This window comes from Clarias gariepinus, unplaced genomic scaffold (genome assembly GCF_024256425.1).
Source record: "Clarias gariepinus isolate MV-2021 ecotype Netherlands unplaced genomic scaffold, CGAR_prim_01v2 scaffold_33, whole genome shotgun sequence".
Taxonomy (NCBI): domain Eukaryota; kingdom Metazoa; phylum Chordata; class Actinopteri; order Siluriformes; family Clariidae; genus Clarias; species Clarias gariepinus.
In genome coordinates, this window is record NW_026521000.1 from 30,001 (window position 1) to 47,735 (window position 17,735).

The following is a 17,735-nucleotide window of genomic DNA, read 5'->3' on the forward strand; positions in this document are numbered from 1 at the left end:
GTCTGTTCCAACCCCTCAGCATCAGCATCAGCAGTTACTGATCACCTCCTGATCATCACCTCCTGATCATCACCTCCTGATCATCACCTCCTGATCATCTCTCATCATCTGCACCTGTTTCTCACTGGCTCAGGACTTAAGTTAGATGTTTTGATCCTTGAATGATTTAAAGGTCACTGTGTGGCTTAACAAACACAAACACACTCCTCTGAAACGGCTCAGGTACAGGGACTGGAGTGGACATGATGAGAGACACAAACGTCCTGCAGGAACCCTGGAGAACTTATTCCTCAGGACTACATTGAAAGTATAGGAAGATCTGGAGCTTTGGAAGCAAAACCCCACAATGTTTACTTAGCGGTCCGGGAAAAGAATTGATTGATTATGAAGTAGTAACTGACTCCCATCAGTAATACACACACACACACACACACACACACACACACAGATCACACAAACGTGCAAACTGGCACAAAGCAGCTGCACTCAGTGCTCCAGTAAATACAGATGTTGCAGCTTTTTCAGCATTAGACTGTTCACAGATTTGGAGGAGGTGACGGAGGGCTGATGTGGTCTGGGCGTGCAGACACCTGCCCCGTCTCTGAGCACGAGGGCGGCCTGGAATGCACCGCGGCAGGAAGCGGGCCCGAGGAGGCGGCCTTGTTTAAATCTGTATAGATAAAGAAGGTTAGAGCAGCGGACACGCCCCCTGATCACTGCGGCTGGGCGAGATCGCTGCTCGTTTCCTGGGACGCCAGTAAGAGATGCAGAAAGATGACAAGGGAGGTAGAAAAGGCAGAAAGAGTGAATCAGTCGGAAGGCATGCGGAGGGTTTCGGATACACACCCTGATGGCCTCCGTGTGGGAAAAAAAACCTGATAATGAAAACTTTCACTTTTTACATTTCCAAAGAATTCTGACACACTGTAACTGTCACAAGTCTGATTTATCACGCGGTCACACCTTACAGGTCCAGTAGCGTTTACACTGCAGAGACCTGAACACTGTACACACACACACACACACAGTACACACACACGCAGTGGACCCCTGAACACACAAATAAACACACAATTCCTGAAGTCACACAGAGAAACAGTGTGGAGTGTGTGTGAGCTTCATCTGCGAGCGGTTGTGTAGCGTGAACACTAGCGGTGTACGGATCGCCCCCTACAGTTCAGAGGGATCCCCCGAGCATTAAGTGTTTGTTCAGAGTGTTTGGCCGGATTCTTCTCCAAATTACACGTCAATGTGCTCAAACTTTCTGCACCGATTAATTGCATTTTTTGCCGCCTCGAACCCTGTCTAGCCATGTTCTGGGTCAAACCAGCAAAATCCCCCAGTGAAGTGTTGAAACCACACCCAGTCCAGTAAAAACCAGGACAAAACATCGTCTCTATAACATCTGTACAACTGGAACTCACACTGTAGCAAAAGATCAACAGTACCACCATCACATGATATATCAAAGAAAGGAGTGTAAATATATCAAAAGATGATGATGATGATGATGATGATGAGTATCTCTACGCTTAACAGCAGCAAATGAAACAAAGGCCTGTGTGTCTTCATCATCATATACAAGCATTTTATAAAATCATCATCATCATCATCATTATGCCTGATATTGCATTTAATTTACGACTGTATTTAAACACTGGATACTTTAAACGTAGTTTTTATACCACCGACTTGCTTTAAGACTTCTTTAAGTTACAAATAATAAATGAAACAAAAAATTATATATGTTTATACAAAAAGAAATACAATCTGTGACCAAAAACAATGATCTGATCCACACTTAGGTTTCCGTTCCAAACTAAGGATCCATTTCACTGCTAGTGAACATCGCTAGTGAACACGGCTAGTGAACACGGCTAGTGAACATCGCTAGGGAACACAGCTAGTGAACACGGCTAGTGAACACGGCTAGGGAACACGGCTAGGGAACACGGCTAGTGAACACCGCTAGTGAACATCGCTAGTGAACATCGCTACATCCACCATAACACAGCCACACGCTGTTAAAGTGAAAAGCTTTTATTTACGCCTCTACAGTACGGCTTTAGGAAAAGATCACACACTCAGATCACTACTTTCGGTTTTGTGTTTTTCATCCCACCAGTTCACCTTTATACACACACACACACACACACACACTGATCTGAAAGTGCTGTCAGTTACAGTATTCTGCTGTGACACGGAGTCTAAGCTGCAACCCACACACACACACACACACACACACACACACACACACACAGCTCATGAGTGATGTTTCTGTTCACTGAGTGTAATGAGTACAACCTGCACGCATCACATTAGTCAAGGCCACAGCACCATGTGTGTGTGTGTGTGTGTGTCAGGATCACACTCACGTCCTAAACTGTTCAGTAGCAGGTGGCTCTCATTGTTCTGGAGGCTGCAGAGGGATTAGAGGGGTGTGTATCAGCCTGCAGCTGCAGCAGCTTCGTGGCCGTGAGGAACCCAAACCCAAGGCTGCATCACCGCACCATAACATAAATATGGAAATATCTCTGCCCTGTCTGAGGAAGTGACCCCAATGTGTAACACTGACAGTTTCAGATTTCTCCAAGTTCCTCTTTCCACTTCTCAGAACACCAAGTGAAGGATGAGTTTCCAAACACGTGTCTCCGCGAGTCCGATCCCCGAGGACGACCTTCAGCTTGACCCTGAACCCGCTCAGTCTCCGTCTCTTATCAGCAAGCGCAGGCCCGTCTAAATCCGGACACTTTGGGACCTTTCTGTATGTGTGTGTTTTCAGTATCATTCGACCTTCATACCATATGATGGTGAGTAACGTCCTCGTGCCAGGACCGACGCTGCACAAACCACATCTAACCATGACATCTACATGATGGTGAGGTTCAGGGGATGTGGTGTGGAGATATGAGCTGCTCTAAAGAGAGGCGGTGTTCATTAGCATGAGAGCGCGTGGAACATGGTAGCGTGTGTGACACGGGTACTGCTGGTGCAAGCTAACATCATTCACACTTCGAGACGTCTATAAAGGCACACACTGCATTTAACCATGTAGACCTGGAGTCAAGAAGATCCGCTGAAGTTCAAACCGAGCATCAGAATGGAGAAGAAATGTGATTAAAGTGACTCTGAGCGCGGAGAGGCTGCTGGTCCGAGTTCCTCCCAAACTGCTGATCTACTGGGATTTACAGTAAAGAGGGGATCCCCGGTGAGGGCAGTCCTCTGGGTGAAAATGAGGTCAGAGGTCAGAGGTGAATAGAAGTGAACGAAAAGACAAAGGGAGTGAAAAGAGCAGCTCTGACCTTTTGCCCTCATGTGGAACATTAAAGAGCAGCCGTGAGCAGAGCCTAACCGTTTCCTCCACACATTAATACCGTCTGTGTTTAGCTCGTCTGCGTGTAATCACGGCGTCTGGCTCTCCACGCGGCCTCATCAGCTCCATGATGAAGATGATCCGGATGAGAAGCTGCTTCATCACACACTTGGGTTTCACTCCAGCCTGCCAAAAGTCATCAGCTCCTCGACTGGAACCCGGCTCGCGTTTCACCTCAGAAGAAGCGTCGCGCTTGAGTTCTGACACGGAATCATGTGACCCGCGGAGTGAGACGCTTCCGGAGGAGTGAGGAGTGAGATCTCACTGGAGTTCACACTCCCAATCAGAGCGAGGCGGTGTGTTTGGCTTGGCCAGTTCTTTACAAGCGACAAGCTCTCACACACACACACACACACACACACACACACACACACACAGAGCGCTAATCTGGGCCTCATCACAGATACGGAGCAGAGAACAGAGGCGATTCATCACGCAGGCGTCGGTGGTCCATCTGCTGCATCCGGTCGTCTCACTCAAGTCTTTAGAGGAGAAGAACAAAACGGTATTGATTCTGACCGCGGAAGAACATCTGACCAGAACTGACTCGGGCTGCTGTGGGTTCCGTGGTTAATGTGCTTTTTAAGAAGCTTCTACCACAAAATCAGGAAGTGTGAGCGAAATACGGCGGAATTATTTCACACTCATTTCATCTCATTTCTACATGTTTTGTTCCCATCATGTCTTTCTTCATCGGACTACAGTGTGTGAGGACAAAACTCCACTAAAAACATAAAGACATGATCGATCAGGACAACACACACACTGTAACTCATATTTTTATAAATGTTTTTTTTTGTATTATTATTATTGAGGGACGGGAATCCCCGGGGGCCGACCGATACGATACCATCGCAATACCTCGGTGTCGATCCGATTGTATTGCGATTCTGTGGTTCACCTGTAGTGCTAACTGTCAATGTGTTAACAGTTTGGAGCACGCCACCTGTAGGACTGTAGAGGAACTGTTTTGATTCATAAAAAAGAAACAATTTATTATTATTATTATTATTATTATAAATCAATGTTTAATTGCACTTTAAAGCAATGGAACTGTGACTTCAATAAGAAGTTAAAAACTCCTTTACACAAACCTGAGCTGATAAATAAAATCGAAAACTGTAAAAGAAAGAATTCACAATTCAGTCTGTACAGTACAACCTTTTAACGGAGATGTTAAAGTGTGTAAAGTGAAGTGTATTCTTTATAACTACACGTATTAATTCCAGTAAGTCATACTCTCTCACACACACACACACACACACACACACACACCGTAAACGTGTGTAGCGGCAGGCAGGGCCGAGACACGTGACAAACATATCATTCTCCATCAAAACGCCTGGAAAACAGCATCACTGCATTTTTTTATTATTAAAAAAATGACTTACTATCAACTCAAGTGTGTAAGAAAAATCTAATACATCATTTTAAATTTTAAAAATATGATTATTAAATATCATGATACCTAGGAGACGCATAATAGGACAGAATTTATTAGAATCTCCGTTTAACCAAAACAATATTATATAATTATGTGACAGTGAGCAGAGTGATGCTGATTAAAGGGCCAGACTTAACAGGGTTTCTGTTTTCTCATCGGTTTTATTCCTTTATGATGTCACATGAGTCTGTGAAGGAACTTGGTACTTGTTAGAACAGAACAGTTCCAGGTACTGATCTTCGGTACCCGGTCCGACCTCTATCATGTTTCTCGGTATTGAGAAGTGAAGGTGTGTGACGCTCAGGTGTGTGACGCTCAGGTGTGTGACGCTCAGGTGTGTGACGCAGCATGTGATCTCTCCTAAAGGGCACGCCCATGACCCTGGCTAATCATTCTCACTTTATCCTCACAAAGTCACCTGCAGCGTGAGGTCCACCACATGTACTGGCTCCACCTCGCAGAATATCCTCCCCGAGCACACACACACACACACACACGCACACACAGTGGGGGCGGGGCTCCGTACGCAGCTACTGAGTGATAAAAGAATAATAAAGATTCTATTCAAATGCAATAAAAGTGTTTGATTATGTAACCACGTGGCTGTCAAAGCTGCAGGACCGAGAGTCTGAATGTCCTCACTCACGTCCAGGAAAAACATCTCAACACTCTCTTAATGGGATAAAACGCAGGATCATCGTTTCCACAAAAACATTCCTCATTATTATTTCACGCGCTTATATAACGCAATAATCCGACACTTTTACACTTTTCTGTGTTTATTTTGGCCTGGCGTACTGTACGTACATTCTGGTTTAAAGTCGACTCGTTTCATGAACTCTGTTCCAGTCCAGTCTCCACTCTCTACACTTCTTCTTCACCTGCCCCGTCTCGGAGAACTTATAAACACTCCTGAGAGAGAGAGCGCGGAACAGAAAGCGGGTCGGAGCCGTGTAACCCGGCGGGTCACAGACACGCCTCGTCTCTTCTCCATCTCTGGAAACACTGCACTATTGTCCAGCCACTTCCAGCACACTGCTCATGAAGACTCGCTGGAAGGAGCAAAGAGCAGCGCGAGGACACAAAGGCGCGCATTCAACTCCAGAGAAGAAAGACACGACGCTAATGCGGCTCCTAATGATGACGACAACAGCACGAACAAAAGGCGTGAAAAGATCAAATTACAGACAACTCCCAAAAAAAAAAAAGAGTTCCACAGCTGTAATGTATAAAAACAGAAGTGTATTTTATCGTGATAAATGTAGAGTTATAATGTGCTGACACTGGAGACTCCTTCCCTTAGCACCACGTCTCCTTACAGAAACACTAACCACGTCACTAAAGGACGTCTGACACTGATGTAAGCGGCGTTTGAGGCGTCCCTCTGAGCGAGCCGCTGCTACTGAGACATTAGAGCTCTAAACCCAGTGCACCTGTGTGTTACAGTAACCCTGCAGCTGCAGCTATAGGAAATTAATCAACACCTTTAAATCAGCGGGAGGAAATTATTAACGGTGTTTAAAACATCTTTTTAACACGTGTCCTTTAAGGCCTCATACACACTAATCACAAAGCAGCACAAAGCACACACACACACACACACACACACACTTCCTGTCGGAAAACTGCCTTCAATAGCGCAGTGATAAATCCGGGAATGTTAACGCGCCTCCTCAATCAGTCCAATAACTCCCAGTGAGCGCCTCCTATCCTACACCCCAAGGTCAAGTCTATTTTCAGTATAATGATAATGAAGAAGAGACAACAACCAGCGCGTCTTAGTAACACACACACACACACACACACACACTCAGAGCACACAGAGACACACCGTTATGCCAGAGCGTTATCTAGAGATAAGAAGTGTAGCGAGAGACGAATCATCTACTAGAACATGAACACTAAGCACTTCCCTGACGCGGCTCACGCGGCTCACGCCGAGAGGGATCAGGGATCGGCTCGCGCTGACGTGAGGACTGCGGACGTGTTTGCTTTCCTCCAGACTACACTGATCTTTGTGCTTGGACGGGATCGCATACTTTCTGTATTGAGTAAATATTAAATCCAGTCGTCTCTCCGGAGCAGGTTTACATCGAACAGGAACATCTGCACACTGCTCGAAAAGAAACAGCTGTTTATAAGCTGGATTAACAGCTGGTGAGCGATCATACACTCCTCATGAACAAACACTGATCACCTCGCTCCGAGACATTTCCACATGTTTGGGACATTAGAGGAGTTCCTGGGAGGCCGGCGTTTTCGACGTGAATGATGGAGTCCGTATCAGGAGATTATATACAGTACACACACCCGACAACGCCGGCCAAAGTTTTAATAAATCAGTTTAACTCAATCTTCCAAACAACAGACTAAACAGAACTACAGACAAAAAAAGGAAACGTAGAGACGTTTGTTTAATGAAAGACACCACGGCACTCTTCTTCACTTCCTAAAACTCTCTCATCGTACCCTTGGAACGGCTGGAGTAAAACTTGATTCATGTCAGGAATTATAATCTGCAAACGTGTGGTGTGGATACACTAGTGATGTCATCATCAACACGCTAACACGTCATTAATCTAGAAAACATTACGTCTTTAATGCAAATGAAACCTGGCTGTGTGTGATAGCGGCGCGTTTAAGGCGGATAATAAGATGAACTGAGGAAACTGAGTGTACTCAAGAGAACTATTTGTACAAGAACACATTAAGTGTAAGGTGTGTGAGCGGTGGCTCAGGCGGCTGAGGCTCCAGGTTGGTGATTTTCAGATCTGAGTATCTGGGTTCGAGCCCCGCCCACCAGTGTGGTGCGTCACTGTACGCAGCACCGGTCCCACTCCAGAGATTTTAACTGATGTTTGTTAAATGTAGATGTTTAAGATGTTATAAAACTGCATAATCTGTTTCCTCTAACCAGCTTGTCCTGTATTTCTTTATTTCAACACCGCACGTTTATAAAACACGTCGATCTGAGTATTTTAAAATAATGATTAATCACAGACTATGACTGCGATTAGCTAGATTAAAACTAATACACACACACACACACACACACACACACACACACATTAAGAGTCTAATGTAAATAGATGTGTGGTGTTCAGACTAAAAACTTTAACACAGTCTAACTGACGAGTCGTAACACAAAGCAGATGGAGGTCAAAGAGTAATGAGACGTCACTCCAACACATCTACTCCCACTTCCAGGATTCAATAACTTTCAAAGAGGATCTAAGTAGCATCACTTCAAGTTTCCTAAAAGGCCCTAAAAGGGTCCTGGGCTTCTACGCTTTTAATCCCAATGAGCCGCCCGATCGACTTCCTGTTCCGATCACGTGTTTATTCCAGAAGGACGTTATTCAACACGCTGAGGAACCCGAGTCAGGTCTCAGAGTGCAGTTCCTGCTCTCACATGATCTGTTCTGTCCTTTACAGATAGACCACACCCTCTAATTCATATCAACATGGTTCAGATCTCACTGTGCACTAAAATCAGAAGCTGTTGAAGCTGCACGTGTCGTGAGACGGTTTGGGGACGCCATTCAGAACCTGCAGTCGCGGCTGCGTGATTAAAACATTCTGTCAGATTCACAAGAGTCAGCGGGTTTCATGTTCAGGCGTGTGTGTGTGTGTGTGTGTATCAGGAAAAGCCTGAAAATCCAGTCAGTCAGAAAGGCACCTGCAGCTGTAACTCTGACTGTGAACACGATGGACGTCTTTTTCAGGATGCTGTAAATGCAAAACACACAAAACACACGACCTGGTGTCTACTCAGAGATTCCTCATTATTCAGGAAGCTGAAGTCAGAGTGTTTCTTCATCAGCACTGCAGACCAGGCCGGACACTTCGCCAGTACTGGTGTGACGCTGAGAGTGTGTTTTTGTAAGACCGGCCACCCAATAAGAGTGTGGAGGGCAAAAAACAGGAAGTCCTGACCAAGTTAAATGACATTTTATGTGTGTGTGTGTGTGTGTGTGTGTGTGTGTGTGTGTTGCAGTGAGAATGGTTTCTTACACTCCTTCCCCATTACTATCTTAGCCGAATATTTCCTCCTCCTCCTCCACCCAGAGCGATCACACTCATCACCACGGAGGAGAACGGGAATCAGAAAATACTTCTTCAGACATTTTTCCGTCGCCGGCTGGCAGAAGATTCCTGCGAGCGAGTGAACCTCACTTCCTTTTTCCTGGTTAAACACCAGAGGTTTTAAAAACCATGGACTTGGTGTAGATTTTCTTCCAGATGGAGACGACTACAGACGCAGCTAACCGTCTCCCCGCTGTCCCCGTCCCCTTCTCCCTCTCTCTCCCTCTCTCTCTTCTCACTCTCCCCCACGTCTCCTTCATTATCTTATTAAGATCGAGTGTGTGCCTCTGCCAGGACGCCTAAACGAAAGTGCTTGACCTTTAAAAGCTTACATTAAAATCCTCTAGAAATTCCTTGGTGGGAAAAGTTCCACTGTGGAGAAATGATGTGAGTTCATGTCAGGCTTTAATAGCTGCAGGTCACGGCTTTTGAATTTCAATGAACAGATGAGAGGACAACCGAGAGAGGGGACATGATGGACATATTAATGAATCCTGAACAAAAGAACAAACACTATTCTACAGGAGAAAAAAACCAGGCGATATAACTTTAGGAGACACGGAGGACCTGAGGGAGCCGGAGAAACCCTCTCCATGGAGAAGATTGGAGCTGTGAGGAGACAACGCTCACCACCATCACCACCACTGACCACTACTTTCTCCTGTACATCATGATACATAAAGTCATGTGATATACAGTATATTAACAAAAGTATTGGCCCACCCCTTCACATGCATATGACCTTGAGTAACATCCAGTTCTTAATCCAACGGGTTTAATATGATGTTGGCCCCGCCCCTTTTGCAGCTCTAACAGCTTCAACTCTTCTGTGAAGGCTTTCCACAAGGTTTAGGAGTGTGTCTATGGGAATTTTTGACCGTTCTTCCAGAAGCACAATTGTGACAGTCGAGTTCTTCCACACCAAACTCACTCATGTCTTTATGGACCTTGTCTTGTGCACTGGTGCGCAGTCATGTAGGAACAGGAAGGGGCCGTCCCTAAACTTGAAAAAAGTTGGGAGCATGAAATTGTCCAAGATGTCTGGGGATGCTGAAAATTCCTTTCACTGGAACTAAGGGGTCGAGCCCAACTCCTGAGAAACAACCATACTTGTTCCAAACATGGCTGCGCACCAGTGCACAAAGCGAGGTCCATTAGGCTTTCCCCAGTGTGTTAATGGGAATATTGACCGTTCTTCCAGGAACACATTTATGAGGTCAGACACTGATGTTGGATGAGAAGGCGTGGCTTGAAGTCTCTACTGTCTAACCGTGTATAGAAGGTGTTCAGGGTCAGGTTGAGGTCAGGACTCTGTGCAGGACAGTCAGGTTCTTCCACACCTACCTTGCTGTCTCCTGACTGTTACTTCACCCGTGTTTAAATACAGCAGACTTAATTTACACATGAGATTGTGACTTTATTGAAGTTAATTTTTTTAGATCCTCATAAAACGGACAGTGATGTCAGAAGGTCCTTCTTTCAAAAGATAAGACACATCTTTACTTAGACACACATGTACATGAACACACACTTAGACCAAATGTCCATTTAGTCCCCACACTTAGACTAAACTTATAGAAGCGTTGTTCTACCTTGAAGTTAAGCAGATCTTTAACAACCTTCCTTCATTGAGCGAATACTGATGATGTCACTCTGATGATCAGACTCCAGATACAAACTCAATAGATACGATATTATATATAATAGGATGTTATAGAATAATGCATATATAATACAGCAATATGAAACAGTGCCGTGAGAATCTCTGAAATCACACTGATGGACATCAGACAGTAAAGCAGCGTGTATTTTATGAAGTTTTTCAATCTTTTTCAAACTTAGAGAGTGTCCTTATCTAAGCCTGGTGTAATTACAGTTTTATAAGACCGGTTATCTTCCGCTCTCTTCCTGTCTGCAGGCTGAAGTTCGGACGTGCTCTGTAGAGACAAACACTGGCTCCAGTTCTGGGAGATCTCTCACTCCGATATCTCAAACATCTCTCTATCAGCAGGAAGAGAAAATCAAATGAAACTCAACTATAACAAACCACTTCACAGAATCTGACAACAGATCGAAGAGATTGGCATCATTTCTGCTTTTTATGGTTGTTTTTGTGTACACGTTAAACCCTTTTTACAAACCTGAAATATTTCAGTTGTAACGATGTCGGTGAGATCCGACAAAACCCCAAACCAGAACCAATACTGGATGAAACAGTGCCAGTCGAGTCGAGAGACGGGAGAAGCTGAAGGGATAACGGTGCACTTCAGTAAACTTTGAATCTTGGAAATTTCTTGAAAACTTGGAAATTTTATTCCAATGTAGTGGAATGTAGGGGAGGATCCCAAAATCCCAAAACTCTGAGTTCAGAACATGACGTCGTGTCGACAAGCCGCTCACATTAACCATAAATAAAATATCACTTCACTGCTTTAAATGAGATTCTAGCAGGATTTACTGTAGACTGGACAGCACACACACACACACACACACACACACACTGTACAGTTCCCTGTTTTGAGGAAATAAATACATCTCACACTTGTGATGCTCGAACACTCACACCATCAGGGAGAAACTTCTGGAACACAACCGGCTGAAAGTCCCTCATGAGCCTGTGTGTGAGTGAAAAGCACGAGGAGTTTATGACTTCATATTAACCTGATACGTTATTGTCTTAAACCATGAACACTTCCGGACTGCAGTTAAACCGTCAGCTGTAACTCTGGAACTCACACAGTGTTTATAAAGATAACGAACCCGTGTGATACCGTAATTAACACATTATACGACTCCGTGAGCTGAAGTGACAGAGATAGAAACAAGACAATTCACATGGAAATGGGATCCGAGCTGCTGAACAAGTTCTGGAAGACAAACAACTGACACGACTGTGAGAGCGGAGAAGAAAACAGGCCAAGGTCAAAGTTTACACTTAAAAAAACAATAAGTAGCATTCTGTTGAACGGCTTTACACACTAGACTAATTCATCTCACTGAGCTCACATCTCTTTCATTCTCAGGTCTCGTCATTTCTATGTCTAACTTACAGTAAATCTCAAATACAAGACAGTCATATTCGTTGCAGTTTCAATTGAAACATTACAGCCTTCGTTTTGCTAAATGTTCATTATTCAGCTGCAATTTTACTCAAAGAAATAAGTGCATTATTACACTGTTACAGCACAGTACTGATAAATGCATTGACCTGATTGGTTATATTAAGGCATTTTATGGAAGGAGTCTCCAGTGTCAGGGCTTTGTTACAGTCAGACGTGAAGCCGTAACTTTATGTTTTTGACGTCTTCAAGACAAAGGAGTTTATGCTTCTTTGTGGTTTCTTAATAAAACGACAAGTCTGGGAAAAGGAGGGTGTTTGTCTGCTTTAATGCAAAAAACTCATTTAATTCAAGTTTTAATAAATAAATGCAAATAAATCATAAAAAAAGAGAATTCATTCCTATAAATAACCTGCGACTTGCCTACGCAGCTCAGAGAATATTTTCTTGCAGGTTCTGTGTTCCTGTTATTCAGTGCATCGTGCATCGCGGCCATCGTTCCCTCCGTGAATCAGTAACCGCCCTGTCTCATCATCTGGACTTTAGTGTCAATTAAAAAATCCAAACCACACTGCAGACGCGTGTTTAACATCACAGTGGCATGGCTGCAGACGGGGAGTGTAATGAATATGGTACAGACAGGAGTCTTTCATCGTGTGTGTTTAAATAGAAGGTTCACTGCATGTTTATAAGCACGCAGGTAACACTCGCCTCTGTTTACTGTCTGTAGAGTCGACATAACAGGCTGCAGTACAGGCTAGTGGTCTTACAGCGAGCCCTGTCATCTGGCCTGTCTGTGCTTCTGCAACAAAACTCGGTGTGACATCGTCAGGTCTCTTATCCAACACTCACAACAATACACACATGAACAAAGCAGAAATTGTAGGAAAAAAGTGTAGAGAAACCTCTGTGTGTATCTGGAGGATTCAGTTAAACAGGATTTTTTAAAAATATTTACCTATTTTTGGAAGGAGTCTCCAGTGTCAGCACTTTGAAACAGTCAGAGGTAAACCTTTACAGAAGGGTTTGGACTTTTTGGTTTGTAAGTGACAACTCCAATGTACTTGTCACTCACTCATCACTCACTCACTCACTCATCGTTTATACTGCTTTATCTTATATACAGGGTCACAGGGGGTCGTGTAGCCTATGCCAGGAGACTTAGGGACATGAGCTGGGGTACACCCTGGACGGGGTGCCAATCCATCATTCATACACCCCTAGCAATTTAGCTTAAGCTGCATATCTTTATAATGTGGGAGGAAACCGCAGTACCCAGAGTAAACCCACCAAGCATATAGAAAACATGCAAACTCCACACACACAGAATCGAACCCGTGACCCTGGAGTTGCACGGCGACAATGCTAACCCCTATGCCACCCTCCCGCCTCTTACTTATGTATGTTACTTGTGTAACGTTATATCTAACTCTAAACGGAGAAGGTGTTCAGCACGCTGTTCCTGTAACAGATCTTACATTTGCCGGGGAATAAAACACACAACAAAAGGGTGTCCTGCTACTGATTAATATTTATATGAATAAGAATGCAAAGAGTGTAAAATCAGAAAACGAGCTAGAGTTTAAGTGCATGAAGCTGTGCAGTGGAGAAACACTCCTGGTGCTGAAGGTGTGAGAAACGATATAACCGAGTCAGTGTGAGAGCGCTGCAACACACACACACACACACACTCAACGGTTCTACTGCGATACGGATCAGAGCTCTCTCCACCCAAACAGCACAAACACACACACACACACACACAGAGAGAGGACTTACTCCGCAGGGCCTGGATCAGCGCCTTCCCGTCTTTAATCAGCTCCTTGATGAACTTGTTGGTGTTGTCCAGCTCCAGCTCATGAGACTTTAATCTCTCCCTGAACTGAGGGCTGTCCAGGTAACAGTCACTGAACTCCAGCGCGGGCAGCCCCATCCTGCCACTGCTACTGCCACCGCCAACTGCCCCGGGGTGCGGATCAGCGGATCAGAGGGAGAGGAGGGGGGGAGGGGGGGTGATCAGAGTGCACAGAGAGAGAGAGAGAGAGAGAGAGTACACACACACACACACACACTGGCGACGCGTCAGAGAGGCAGTCAGCGTTACATTGTCTCATCCCCCCGCGCGCGCGCTGCAACACGCTGCTACTAAGTAACAACAAACAGCGACATCAAAGAGTGCGCCACTTCCGGCCGGCCCGCGAGACTGCAGGAGGACCTGAGGGAGACCAGAGGGAGAGGAGGAGGAGGAGGTGGTGATGATGATGATGATGCGGAAGAGCGGAATCCTCCCTGCGCGTTTAAAGCCCCTCGATCCCCCCGACCGACCGCCGCTCCAACCTACCGCCGCCCGCTCATCCGGTGACTGACGGACCCCCAGCCAATCACAGGACGGGATTCAAAGCGCGCCAATCCGACAGGAAAACCACGCGAGGGCGGGGCGAACTCCAAGCTTGTTCGGTGCGAGAGCCGTGACGTCATGGCGGAGCGGGAATTTCGTCTGTTCTGAAGAGGAACCTTTTATTATTTGTGATTAATAATAATAAAATAATACATAAATTATATTATATATATATATATGTTTTATCATCACAAGCAGGGGGGAAAACGAAAATTTATTCTTTGTTTGTTTGTTTGTTTGTTTGTTTGTTTGTTTGTTTGATCCGTATTGTTGAGCTGCTGCTTTGTACTGCTTTCATGAGCTGCTCTCAGTGTGAATAACTGTACTGTACTGCAGATCACTAAAATAAGGAATAAAGCCAAAACTAATTCTAAAGAGGAACCCTGAGTTCTTTCAAACATTAATAGATAAATAAACAAATCAAACGCATGTCGTGCTGTGTGTGTGTGTGTGTGTGTGTGAGAGAGAGAGAGAGAGAGAGAGAGATACTCTGACCCTGGACAAAAGAGCTTTATTGCCAAGTAGGTTTGCACATATAAGAATTTGTTTTGGTGAACAAAGCTTCCAGAGACAACACACACACACACACACACACACATGTCCATCAGTCCAAACCGTCCTTTGTAGTCTAACCATCCAGTTATTGCTTGATTATCAGGCATCTCATTCTACACTGGCAAAAAATGAATAAACTAAAAATAACTGTACAGTAGGCTATAAAGCATCACCTGGTCTCTATTTCCAGTCTGTGTGTGAGTAGGTCTGTCTCCACTGTAGGCTGTCTACGTAGCACCTTCTGCTGTTTGTGTCACATTAACCTCAGAATCTGTTTTGGAAACTCTGATGCTTTTCTGATCACCACAGGAGCACAGAGTGGTTATTTGAGTCAGCATAGTTTTTCCTGCGCATCGTCCTGTGAGCCTTTATGAACACACTGTGTCCTATCACTGGTTCTGATCCGAACTGCATGAAATTTTGCTATTCACACGGTCAGTACCGCATGTGCAGGATATTTTGCTGCTACCCGTTTAACAGAGGAGTGTGTATGCAGATGTTCGGGAGGCACCTGGGCAGTAAATGAATTGCAAATAAAAAAAAAGTCAATCAATATAGTCCTACCATTAATAACTGTTAAGTAACTATAGCACTATAGCATAAGACAAGCTGATTAAGTAAACAGCTGAATGCTGAGCTCACGTTTTCTTAAACCTTTGTTGCATCATGGTTACTAAACCCATGAAACATCTGTTCACACCAAAATCCAGAGTGAGGAAAGGAGTCATGCAACAAAGGGTTACGCTGACTGTGAAATCCAGATCTGATTAAGCTAACCAAGTATAAATAAACCTGATGATAGAAACCGAGCTTCTGGTAATGGCACCTTCACAGTTCACATGTCCTATAGCTTTGTACAGGAGTTCAGCACAACTGACAGTTTGTCTGGTAAACATTTACCCTACATTACTTGGTTGGATGAACTCTCTCTCTCTCTCTCTCTCTCTTTCTCACTCTCTCTCTCTCTCTCACTCTCTCTCTCTCTCTCTCTCTTTCTCACTCTCTCTCTCTCTCTCTCTCTTTCTCATGTGGTGTATTTCTCTGCACAATCTTTGCACCCGCTTCCTTTTTGCATACAGTAACCAGAATAGAATGTGTAAAAATATAATGCAGAACTCAGTACTGGGAACATACATTCATTTCATTACAGAAGAAACGCAGCACTTTGTAGCTTCATCACTGGCCAGTCGACTAAACACATTTATGAAGAAAGATCAGGAAAAATATGTTTTGCATAAATTAAATTTTAGAATCATTATCAAACATACATGGATGAAACGTGAGTGGCTCATAAAAAAGTATTTAAATCTCCTCTGCGAAATGTATTATTGTAGATCTGTAAAAGTCTGCCTAGATCAGTTCCTCTGTGTGCGCCAGAAGTTCTGAGACACTCTGGAAAATGTCATGGAAACTTAACATTGATGAAATATTTTCTATTGTTTCTGGAAAAACAGCTCAAATGCTTCCACTAAAATGATCTGCTCATGACTAACCCTCACTTAGGAAAGAACACAACTGCTTTCAAAGCGCATTTAAACCAAGCGTTTCAGGGGAATGAAATATAACCAATGCCAATGAATCACGTTACAAAAAAAACCCGTCTGTCAACGACCACAGAGACCCGAGAGAGCGTTCCGTCTCCAGTATTTCTCTGACTTTCTCTCCAATCCCATTTTTGACTCCAATCCCATTATTCTGTTCACAAAGTATTTGAAAGTAATTGTAAAGGCAAATAACGTGAACCATGGCAATAGTCACGTAAAAAAAAATAAGGATGGTTCAGGGATTCTTGTTACAGTTTCCAGCTTTCATTTACAGAATTTACAGATAATTTTAACCAGGACAGCTTCTTAAAGGTTCAAAAGATGAAGACTTTTTCTTTTAAAGAACAACCTAATAAAGCATGTAGACCATAATAGATGAATACACCATGGCCTGAGCACAAGTGTGTTAATATGAAAATTAATAAGAGATGGGTTTTGTGAACTCAGCTATTAAGCAGGCCAGAAAGTGATGTCATGAGCGTCTATGCTAATCCTGACCCTATTAGACTGATAATGTGAGTCAAACTCTACAAGCTGGGTTCTGGAGCAGAGCCTTTTGTAAAGAAGTAAAAAAATAAATAAATCATGTGTTCTTGAACCCACCTCCTTACCCCTTGGTCCCTTAGTAATCTTGACCAAACTAGACCTAAAAAGCACTAAACTACAGAGCTTTATATTCTCGAAAACACGCCCATGTTAATGATAAAAACACACAAATCCTTATACTACAATAACAGCTGTTTATAAACTATTTAAATTATTCTTGCTATACTATCTCATCATTATAATTCCTCTGTAACAGAGTCTGAGTTTGGGAAGATTCCTAGACCTGCCTGTAACCAGGTGCTATCAGAACTCATGGAAGTAATAAAATGGTGCGGGAAATTAAAGTGTCGTACCAATTTCCCCTTGGAATTAATAAAATACTATCTATCTATCTATCTATCTCTCTATCTATCTCTCTATCTATCTCTCTATCTATCTGTCTGTCTGTCTGTCTGTCTGTCTATCTATCTATCTATCTATCTATCTATCTATCTATCTATCTATCTATCTATCCATCTATCAGGGCAGACTGTTTTTCTCTCATTACTTATGAGGTCCACCAGTTGACTGCATTGCATAACTGGTTTATACTGGTATACATCATTTTTATAGGTCTCATTTATGACATATAAAGTTAGATCTCAAACGTTAAGTGTTTTTTAACCATTTATATATTTGTTTGTTTGTGTTGTTTATGCACTTACTGATTGTGTATTTATTGGAGTGTATG

General features: G+C 43.7%; 1 protein-coding gene across 1 annotated transcript in view; it reads right to left on the bottom strand.

Annotated features, from left to right (window-relative positions):
- The window catches only part of LOC128517062 (rho GTPase-activating protein 26-like), a 42,121-nt gene extending 27,805 nt beyond the window's left edge, over positions 1-14,316 (bottom strand). Inside the window, exon 1 of the mRNA XM_053490826.1 lies at positions 13,742-14,316. Within this exon, the coding sequence (XP_053346801.1) occupies positions 13,742-13,895 (154 nt within the window). The 5' untranslated portion in view covers positions 13,896-14,316. The remainder of the gene's footprint in view (positions 1-13,741) is intronic.
- Positions 14,317-17,735: the final 3,419 nt, after the last annotated feature.